This window comes from Sylvia atricapilla, chromosome 6 (assembly GCF_009819655.1).
Source record: "Sylvia atricapilla isolate bSylAtr1 chromosome 6, bSylAtr1.pri, whole genome shotgun sequence".
Lineage (NCBI taxonomy): Eukaryota > Metazoa > Chordata > Aves > Passeriformes > Sylviidae > Sylvia > Sylvia atricapilla.
Window position 1 is genome coordinate 6,681,794 of NC_089145.1, and position 11,227 is coordinate 6,693,020.

Below are 11,227 nucleotides of genomic sequence, written 5' to 3' on the forward strand. Positions count from 1 at the left end.
AACCCAAACTAGTCTGATTTCTTTTCCTATTCAAACTGAACAAAAAGTCTCACTAATGAATTAGGCACTGAAGAGAGAGGCCGTTGAGGTTAGGAATGGGATGGCAGGAGGGACAGAGAAGGAATCATATGGAGAGCTACAATTAGAAACTATTAGCTGCTGGAAGGGCCAGCAGGAAACATCTGTGAATGCTTTTCCTTATCTGTGTGTAGTAGAAGATGAAAAGGATTCGCTGCCTGGCTGTGCTCTGCCTCTGTTCACAGGGAGCTCCTGTGGAAATTCCTGTTCAGCCACACAGTGAATGAAGAAATCATGCAGAATCCCCTGCACTTGGTGCGTGTTTATTGGGGGCATGGACAAGACAAGGACTGAGTTTTGTGTTTGTGGGTTTGCACATCTGAAAGGTTGTTTTCTTACATATGATTCTGGTTGCAGTTAAGGTGTATGGGATGTTTTGGAAACTCAGAATAAATCTGATGTGTAATAAAATCCAGTTATAGTGGGCTGAATATTCTCAAGTAGAGCTAAGGTGTAATGGCAGGTGGGGTTTTTTGGTTGGTTGGTTTGTTTTATCTAAGATTTTTAGCGTACTTGAAAGCATAAATATAAGCTTGTTCCTCTTGGTAAACACTTGAAAAGGAGTAAAAATTCCAATAAATGCATACATGAGTCACAGATTTTTTTCTTGAGTGTCACTATTAGTCTTTCATAATATTTACATTTTCACATCTTTTTTATAGGCCATTGCTGGTTACTTTGATGTATTTTTTGAGAAGAACTGCCACAACAAGGTAAGTATTTGGGGTTTTGCATTTTAAAAATATCTTTGAGAGATGAGCATTTTATTTTGCGACAAGGTGTTTGGCAGTGAGTCTGTTTTGCTGTAGTAAAGACTTCATATGCATTTGTGTTTGGTAATTGATTGATGTGGTGTGATATGAAAAAGGTTGTTTTTAATCAAACTCTTGAACTCTCCCATTGCAGGTCTCGTTTTCAACTGGTCCTCAGTGTACCAAAACACACTGGAAACAGACAATTTTTCTCCTGGAGAAGCCAATTCCTGTAGAAGCAGGTACATTCAAATTCAGTTGGGGTACAACAATGGTTATGTTCTAACTCAAACATACAGTGCTGTTACCATTAAGTCTACATATAAAAGACTTCAAAAATGGCATAAGTTTCTAAAAGAACTAGTAAATAACTCTTTCAGCTGCTGTTGAAGGAAATTTTTTCTCTCATCGAAGCAGGGAACTATCTGTGTACAAAATTCTTGTTTAAAATGACACATAGATGTATGCATATGTACCTTGGAACTGGGCATATATCTTATACCTGTATAGCTCCATACTGGAATTTCGGTGAGAAAACTTCTGTATCAAAGCATTTCTGATGCAAAAAAAGTAAGACCAGAACACTGCTATTGACATTCTCTTAATTTTGACATTGCTCATATTCTGAAGTATCACATTTGTCAAGTGATTGCACAGGATTCCTTGTAGCCCTCCTGAACTATATTTAAATGGATCATGAGTATATGCATAGATTGTATCTGCCACAGTGGGGTTATCCTGTAAAATAAAAACAGTTTTAAAGAATTCACGGCCATGAACTTGAGCCATTGAATAGGTTGGTTTGATACACTGTAAATTTTTATAAAATGATTAAGTACTGTAGTAAGTTTCACCTTGAATTTGATGCAAGTAAAAAGGTTTTTGTCGTCATCGGGGATAAGCAAAATTTAGGTGATAAACTGTTGAGGTGAGATTTTGAAGACTACAAAGTGATGCTTATTTGTGGTTTAATTAATTCTATTTGTGAAGTCTTGAAAGCACATTTTATACAAGTAGTCAAATATTCCATGCTTTACAGACAAAAGTATATCTATGACCTTCATAGAATGGCCAGGCAAGAGGATGGACATGCAACAGGTCAAGAATTATAAATCTTAACCTCTTACTCCTGTAGAACTTTCTTTCAGACTCTTACAGTCTTTATAGTCCAAGGAAATTAAGTAGTTCCATTTTTATGCTGTTATTTTATTTGTGTCCATGTGGCCAGTAGATATTTACCACTGTTGGACTCTCACCCAGTGATGCATCAGTTGTCTTTGAGGGCCCCTTTTGTTACAGACCAGCAGCACCAAAGGGGGAGCCTCAGAGTGGGGCTCATTTCTGCTGGTCAGTTAATAAACTCATGGTAATCCGTGGCCCTGACCTGCACAGTTTGTAAATAGATCAGATATGTTGGAGGAAAAGCAAAGAAAAAGTTGTGTGGATGCTTCTGCACTCAATTGAACTGCTTGTACAGTTGCCTCTTCCAGCTAGCAGACATGACAGCTTTTTACCAGGAGCTTCTTTCCTAGAGGCACTGAGGTTTGTGATATCTGACAAATCATTTCTGTCTTTCATGCTTTGACTTTATATTCTTAAACAATTTTTATTTGCACTTTCTTTGGTCCTTTTACTTCTTGGGGTGCACTTGTGCTTTGGTGCATTTGTATTTGGCCTGTGTTCTCTTTAGATTCTCTTTCTAGACAAGGCTGACTAAGATCTCCTTGCTGCTGCTCATAAAATCTCAATGTCACAGAGTGAATTTTTTTAAAGTGCAATGACATTAGTTAAAATATGCACATTATTTCATATTACAGAGATCATTTGACATTTTTCAGCTGTGTGAAATTACTGAGAGGTGTGCCCCAGCCTAGAGTTCTGGTCTAGGTGTGGTGACTTTCTGAAGGCAACTGCAGAAATAATGTGCTCTGAAGCAGTGAACACAACCAACTTAACCTTCAAGATCACTTGTGCTGTAACTCCTTCCTTCCTTTTTATTAGCTCATATTTCTTAGCATTGTTCCCATAACAAATCTTGTTACGGCTGTGTTTCTCTTTCTTTCTGCCTGTCTCCTTCTCTTTGTAATTATTTGAGTTCCGCTTTCCCATCCTTTATCCTTTTGCCCATTCTGTCTGGTTTTATATCTTACATGAAATTACCACTTAAATCTAGAATTGTCTGCCTTTTGCTTCTAGTATTAGAGAATATTCTGAGAGAAGCCTCTGATGTAATTTCCTTTTCTTTTGTAATCCCAGTCTTAATTTCTGTGGGATCTTTGTTGCTCATAGATGACATAAGCCCATCAACCAGAAGGTGCTTCCTGATATTGATACAGGAATGTATTTAAATAATTTACATGATTTTTCTGGAAAAACCACTCCCTCTGACTTTGATCCTTCTCTTTCATTGTTCCAAAAATCTTTTTCCTCAAGACATGTTGTTATAAGTGCAGATTTCCCTATCTTCCTTTTTATATTCTTTTCTTTGTCTAAATAGTAACTTGAATATTCATCTTGATAATTTGTGATTAGCCAAGGTTTTTTTTTGTTTCTTCAGTCTTTCCATTTTCTCAACTAAGCAAACCGTTCAAATTCACTTTGCAGTCTATTTCACCTTGGACTTCCAGCTGTTTCTCTTGTCCCACTTGTTAATGTGTTAGCACTGCTTGTTACCACTTCTCATTCAGCCTGGCAGGTTGAACTGAGCTCCACTCTGAGTGCACTGAGCTTTGTCTTCAGAAGGGTTTTTCTCATTGCAAGTTAACTGGAGGCAAAACTGTACAAGATTAAACACATTTGTATCATTTGAAGCTTTTACATCCATCCCTGTGTTCACTGGTGTTCATCAGGCCTCTGTATAAATTCTTAGATTCAGAAATACTTTATGGCAGTGGGAGAAACAGCAAAGATGCACTTTTGGCTGAATGTATCCACAGAATCATTGAGGTTGGAAAAGACCTTTAGGATCATTGAGTCAAGCCATTAACCCAGCACTTCCAAAAACCATCTCACTGGATGACACATTTAGAGTTCCCTGAGCAGCCTGTTGCAGTACTTTACAACCCTCTCCATGAAGAAATTTTTCCTAATGTCCAATCTAAACCTCCTCTGGTGCAACTGGAGGCCATTTCCTCTTGTCCTGTTGCTCATTACCTGTGAGATGATCATCTCCCCCCTGGCTACAAGCTCCTTGCAGGGAGCTGTAGAGAGCCCTGAGCCTCCTTTTCTTCAGGTTGAGCCCCGCCTCAGTTCAGTGCTCCATCACCTGCCCCAGCTCACTTCCCTTTTCTGGACACAATCCAGCACCTCAAAGTCTTTCTTGTAGTGAGGGGCCAAAAACTGATCCCAGGGTTTGAGGTGGGGCCTCAGAATGGAGGGGGGGGGGGGGGGGGGGGGGGGGGGATGGTCCCTGCCCATACTACTGCAGATCCAAGCCAGAATGCCATTGCTCAAGACAAACTCTTCTCTTTTTTAGTAAACATTAGGAAGTAAACAGAAATAATGCAGTTTGGGTCTTAAAATAATCTGACTAGTGTTACCATGATGGCATTCCCTTGTAGCTTTTTAATAGGTTGTGAAAGAAGAATTTGCTTGTGGAAAACACATTTTAAATGGGTTTTTTTTGTTTTGTTTTGAAATCATCTTTCAGACTGGGCAGTCGCTGTTTATCCCCAGTGAAGAAAAATGGTTCCCTCAGATTTTTAGTTCCAAGTAAAATAGTAAGGCTGACTAAAAGTCCCTTATCAGATGCTTTATAGTTTTTGGGGCAGTGCCTGGAGTGGCTATAAAGCACTGATTGTATTTGGTTTTGCTCTGTAAAAGAGGTTGAGCTTACAGATAGCCAAACCTGCTGAGTATTTAACTGGAAAATGCTCCTTTATGCCATGGCAAAAATTGTTTTGTTCTGCAGTGTGAACTAGCTAATTTTCTCAGCTGTTTGATGCCAGGGTATTTGTTGTAAGAATAGATCTATTTTCTCAGCCATAAAAAAGGACTGAATGTTTTGATCTGTTCTAATGATAGCAGAATCAAGCAATTGCAAGCCAAAGGATGGGTCTTGGAGCTCATCCTGCCTCCTTTGCTGGTCCTGCTGCAGCCTGCACTCCATGTACAATGTTTGTGCATCTCTGAGATAAAGTGGAGGAGGTTAATTCTGGGTCCAAAGGTCTGGACAGTGAGGCAATAAAATCTACACCTAATTAATACTGATTATTTGCTGCTGAGTTTCAGCTTGATACCTGTGGTAGATAGCTTTGTATATAATGGATACATGCAAATGGATAAATTTAATGGCTAATTTCTGTTCATTTAATTTAGATTTAATGTGTGAGTGGGGGATAACCTCTTACTATTCATGTGTTCTGAAAAACCAGTTTTCTTCCTCATGGACTGTGACAAGAGACTTGAAACTGATTTTCAGTCAAGTAAAACAAAATGACATCAGCATGTTGGATATGCTTTAACTGTTTAGCAAGCAATTAAAATTAAAGGAATTGGACAAAGAAGCAATATATCCTGGGTTTTTTCAGATGAAACAGTAATGTATTTTGACTCCCTACAGAGTACAAGCCTTCCCTTAGAGCCTTTTAATAGTTTGAACATATCTTTATTTTGAAGATGGAAATTGAGATGCCAAAGCAGTATCTTTTTCTACTTAATGGTCCAAAAATGAGTCTTTTTTGTTGTTGTTGTTTGTTGAAATATTCCTGCTAAGCAAACAAAAAGTTACATCATTCTCATTTGGTTCTCTCAAGAATTTGCTAAATAAATCAAATGCTTACAAAAATTATTTTAAAGGAATCTTTTCAGTAACAATGCATTAAGTTAAAACCCAGCTCTATATGCAGGCAAATTCTATTAGGAATAAAAGAGCCTATTGTTGGCATTGTGTGCTCTTCATATTGCCTTGCAGTGAAAATAAAACCTTGATTTGTTTTTCTATGGTGTTAAAGGGGCTAGCACAGCAAAGCTGGAGGAGAGCTCACGTGACTAAGCTCCTGTAAAATCCTTGATTGTCTTTAGCTCCCCAATCTCTGTAATTGGAAAGCTGTTTGTAAATTTACAAACTGAAAGAATGTTGATTTGTCTAGTGTTAGACAGCACTATTAAAAGTAGGAAAACAACACTGGCACGATTAATCTGTCTGAGTGTTTTGATCCTATACTGAAATACTTCAATATTGTGTATCCCAGTTGGATAATTTGGCTCCTAATTAAGATTTTAGTGTCTGTTTTGCCTGTCTACAGCTGCAACATGGTGTCTATACAAGTCTATCTCTGGTTTATTTACAAGTGGCACCTCCAAAAATGATGCTGGCTTTAAAAAATCTGGTAAATGTTAAAACCTGAATTTTGAGATCATGCTAAGTCTGGCAAGTCTTATTTTGTATTTATCAAAATCTCCATTTTAAAATGATCCTGCTGACCCTTCAGAAACATTTTTATGTGTGTATTTCAGGGCATTAAATTGAGAGAATCTCTTCTCATGGCTGTTGTGTCTCATTGGAAGATTATAGAAATCCCAATTTAGACAGGAAAACTTGGACCAGTTGTGCCTGGTGACCCAGATGTGCCATTCTGGGTGCGTGCCTTTGCAAGTTCTGCAGCTGCAAGGGAATATGCTTCAAACAGCAACAACAATCTGATTTTCTCAGACTTTTGTCACACCACTGAAAAAAGCTTGGAACAAGATGATACAGTTTAGAATCTCCACTACAAAAAGTGGTGAATTCAGCCAGTTCAGGATGAGTGAGTTTGGCCACTGCAGCTCTACATTGTGGAGGACCTGGGCTTCAATGGTTCCCTGTGGCAAGTCTTTGTGGTGCCTGTGCTATCTGGGGGTCTCTGTCACCTATAGGGCACACATGTCACCTTAGGCAGCCACCCAAGCCTGTCTTGCTCAGCTGGCAGTGCAGACTTCTTTGCTGCAGCCTCATTGCTGGGTTGTCTTGAGCAGTTGAAACGTGTCAATTTGGTACAGAAACTCCTCAGAGAATATACTCAGAGCATGCATGGAGAAGACAGAACCTCAGGATAGTTACTGCAGAGGTTGAACAGTGATGCAATAGAAAGGAGTTGGCAAACAGCTGATAAAAGAAGGCAGCCCAGAAGAAGGGTGTCACAGGTCAGATGGATGTTACCAAAAGGCAGCGGCTGCTGCTCAGAACAGAAGCTGCTTGTTGGATCACACTGGGTTGGAGATTCAGTAGAAGTTGCCAGAGGGGAAGGCAGCAGTCTGTGCACAGCTGCAGGTGCCTGCAGTTTAAGAGGATGAATGGGAAGATTAAGAATAAGTTCCTGAGTTTAAGGGAAATGCTCTTGGTTCCACCGCAAACTGTTTCAGTCTTTTCTTGTCCATTGTCAGAAGATAGGTGGTATATGGAAACCATTTTCTGCCCAAAGTAATGTTTCTGAGACTTGCTGTTTTTTCTGTTGCATGCTATAACTCAGTTTTGCATTAGATAGTGGGTCCAGTTATTTAAAGTAGGTAGTGTTTAAATTGTCAGCTTCCAGTAAGGACAACCTTGTTGTGCAGAGTGGTATCAAATCGTGCTGGTTTGTGACTAGGAAGGCACAAACCCACTCAGTGATTCTTTACAGTGTAGGGGATTTCTAAAGGTACTTTTCACCAGCAGTGCAGTAGTTTAAGTGTGTTTAGCCCAAAGCCCACTGCAGTTTTCTAGTAGCTCTCTGAAACCACTCCAGTGAGCGCTTTCATAAGATTCTTACATTTTAATGGTGTTCAGAAAAAATAATGGTTTGAGTACTGCGTTCTTACTTATCCCACTGTTGCCTTCATAAAACTCTTCCAGGGGAAGAAAAGAAGGAAACCTGAAAGACCTTGATTGCTGGCTGCCTTTGGTAACTCTTTGAGTCTCTTTTGGGATCAAAGAGGGAGGAGACACCAACTGGTATTGAGAGGCAGGGTAGTTCCTCACATTACGAGCTCATTGCCATGGGTCATTCCAAACTTTAAGTGGATGTTGTGGATATGCGTGCAAGGGTCTCTGTAGAATCTTTGGGTTTGATCAAATCCTTTATAGACTGAAAAACCATGATTTGTTGGGCCTGAACACTGTTGGTGATAGAGGATCTCTGCACTGAGAGATACCTTGGCTCACAGACCTCAGGCTGGCCCTATGTGTGATTGTATTGCACAGACGTAAGTGACAGATGCAGCTGCTTACAGTTTTACTGGTGGTAAAAGTCAGAACCAAAATGAACAGGTTTGAGTGTCCAGAGCACAGGGACTGCAGAGCCTACAATCAGCCATGCATTCTGTGACAGGGAGTCAGTATGGACATAAGGGATGCCTTTTTTCCTGGACTAGCCAAACATATACAGCACTTCTCCTGAATTCTTCTGCTTTTTCCATTTGGGGGAAAATTTCAAGCCTCCCCGGGGGATAATAAAAATGCGGGGATGGGATGGTAATGGATTCAGTTTTGTCCTAATCAAACTGCAATGGCACTGTTTGGTTTGCTTGCATTCAGCTGAGCGTGATAAGAGCAAGGTGATGCAGCTGAGTCCCAGAGACAGCTTCCTCCAGGCAGCTCCTAGGACAGAGAATGGGGGAAAACATCCGTCATTTTCTATCTCCCTGGCATTGATTAATTGTTCAGAACTGCCTTCGGTTACTGCTGTTGTTTGCTCCTGCCCTCGGAAAAGGCTGCTCAGAAAAGCACATTTAGTGTGGTTACAGCATAGGGAATAGCTGGGGGAAAAATGAATGGAATGCTTTGTTTCCTTAACTGTCTTTAACAAACAGAATCTGAGGGTTCTGTTCTGTGAAGTCAGCTGTTTGTGAAATTATGTTTTAATTCATTTGTTTTATTGTTTTGTGTTAATGTTTTAAATGGGAAGACTGAAGTATGGATTAAATGAAATCATGGAATTTTCCTTCTCTAAGGCTCTTCAGTCTTACTGAATTGTTATCATAGGATGTTAAAATAAATCAAATAGGTTGTTTAAAGCAGCGTTGAAAATCTGTATGTTCAAATCAGGTTAAATTTCCTAGCTGGAGTGAGACTATAATGCCCTTTTTTTTTTTTTATCTTGTCCTTCTGTCTGGCAAACCTGTCTCTGAATAATCTGTGAAACCATTTTCACAATTCTCTGCAAATTGCATTGTGTTATGTCAGTCCTTAGATTCCTAACAGCAAAGCTGCACAGGAGTTGTAGTGGAATCTCCAGCTAATTGTTACATGATGAAAAAAACCCCCAAAATATCAAAAATATTTTTTCTTCTGATCCTTGGTACTACAGTCATTTTTGCTGATAAGCCGCCTTTGCTATTGGTACTGCAACCTTTAACAAAATGTCCTGCATTTATAATTTGGACTTTCTGTCAGTTTACTGTTTCTGGATGCAACTGAGAATTGTGCCAAATGGAGACCTCCAAAATGCTTCCTGAATTTGAAACCAGCTTAGTTTGGAAATTGCTATTTGTCTTCATTTTTGCAATAAGAAAGCTTTGAAAGATACTAACAATGGCTCTTAAAATCACAGTGAGTAATGAAGAGCTGGAAAAATACTTTGGATCCAGAGAGACAGAAAAGTAGCAGCAGTGGATGTGGCTGGTGTGAGCAGTGAAGATGAATGGGGCAAGGGAGGCCTGATGGAAGAGTAGCAGGGAACTTCCTGCTGTGGGTGGGCATCATGGCCTGCTGTGATGTGTTCAGCAGGATCATCTGTGAGGATGTAGCTCTTCTGGGTTTAAAATGGTGGGATTAGGTGGCTCAGCAGTGATCTTCCTAAATGTACATTCACAAATGTGTCTGTCTATATTTTGTGGGTTGTATGTTCCTAATTTACAAATATTCCTTACATGAAAGGTCTTAGTAAGAAGTGAAAAGAAATTAGAAATTAAGTTTTTTTCCTTCTGTTAAAAGCATTTGCTCTGGGTGTAACTGAAGGACATACCTGACAACCCTTATGACACTGACACTTTGTAAAACAAAACTTGCAATTAATAATGTATCTACTTGAAATGCAACAAAGATTTCTATGGCAGTTTCCTGACAGATAAAAAAAACCCCACCAGGTTAGAACTTAAATGAAATGTGGTGCAAATACAGAGCACATGGCCCATACGGCAGGAAGGGAATAGGCTGTTGTGGCTACGTAATTTTAGTCCAAGATGGTGAATATATCCAAGGGATACAGTGGGTTTCCCCAGCCACAAGTGAAATATTTGTCATAGCAGTAATTTGGATGAACCTCTGAGAAGTAAAGCATCAGCCACAACTCAGCACCTCTCCAGGTTTAACTGCAGTTGATTTGATTTAGGTTTGTTATCAAGAGCTTCAAAAACTTACAACTTTCGTAGGTTTTTAAAATTCTGATTTTAAATTGTTCCGAAATTGGGAACAACTTTTCTTGCAACATGGATGCAATGCGTCTTTGCTGTTACTGTGAGTGATTCAATACTGTAACCAGAGCAATTCCTTTCTTATTTTTTCAGGAGAGGCCCTGAGAGGAAAGATCACAGTCCGCAAAAACAGGAAGGATCCGCGGTCCCTCTTCATCACCCTCTCAGTGAAGGACACACAGCAGACCTACAGCCTTCAGTGAAACTCTGTCCATCTCTGGGAGGGGTTCAAATTCAAATACTGCATTTGGCTGCTGAGAACTGTTCTGAAATATCAAAAAAAAAGGGTAAACTCTTGGGTTTGTGTGTGTGTGCACACGCAAGAATATGGAAAAGTTACCTAGAACTAAGATTTACAACAATATCAGATTCTGCTGCTTCACATGGTGTGAGGAAAGCAAGAAAGATGGGTTTGGGTTACCTAGGTAACTGCTAGGTGAGGAAAAACGAGCCTAAAGTCTTGCTGTAAGGAACAATAAATATGATCTCTCAATAATGTTTTATTCTTCCACTGGCAAAATCCTTGTATAGTATTTTTTTATGAAAGAAGCAGCTAAATCATGTGTCATTGTACCTCAGCAGTAGCTGGAAAATCCCAATGGGAATAATTTTGGAATTCCAACTGCAAGATTGCAGCAGCAAAAAATGGGTTTTTTACTACACTTCGGGAGTTTAGAAGTTGTACACATTTCAGTTACATTTGTCTAAATAAATGAACCCAGTGTGATATATAATGCAGTTGCTGCTTTCCTTGTGTTCTGTGTAATTGGAAATTCTGTCTATCCTGCGATGGCTCATTTATTTGTGCCTACAGTTTTTTCTCTACTAACCTGTTGGGGTGTAGGTGGATGGAAGTGTGTGTCTTAGCAGCTTTAGGAAAAACACAACAAACAAAAGCAGTTGCTGGAAAGAGTGAGTTTGGTTTGAGTTCTTACAGAAGCACTGGACACTCAAAGGTTGATGTTCAAGGGAGGGGGGTGTGCATGTAGGTATTTATTTTTATGCCCTTTAGGCTCCTTAAATGTCCT

The 11,227-nt window shown here is 39.5% G+C and overlaps 1 protein-coding gene across 1 annotated transcript in view; it reads left to right on the plus strand.

The window, feature by feature from the left end:
* PRMT3 (protein arginine methyltransferase 3) overlaps positions 1–10,933 on the plus strand; it is a 55,857-nt gene extending 44,924 nt beyond the window's left edge. Inside the window, exons 13-15 of the mRNA XM_066320540.1 lie at positions 741–791; positions 985–1,072; positions 10,293–10,933. Of these exons, the coding sequence (XP_066176637.1) occupies positions 741–791; positions 985–1,072; positions 10,293–10,402 (249 nt within the window). The 3' untranslated portion in view covers positions 10,403–10,933. The remainder of the gene's footprint in view (positions 1–740; positions 792–984; positions 1,073–10,292) is intronic.
* Positions 10,934–11,227: the final 294 nt, after the last annotated feature.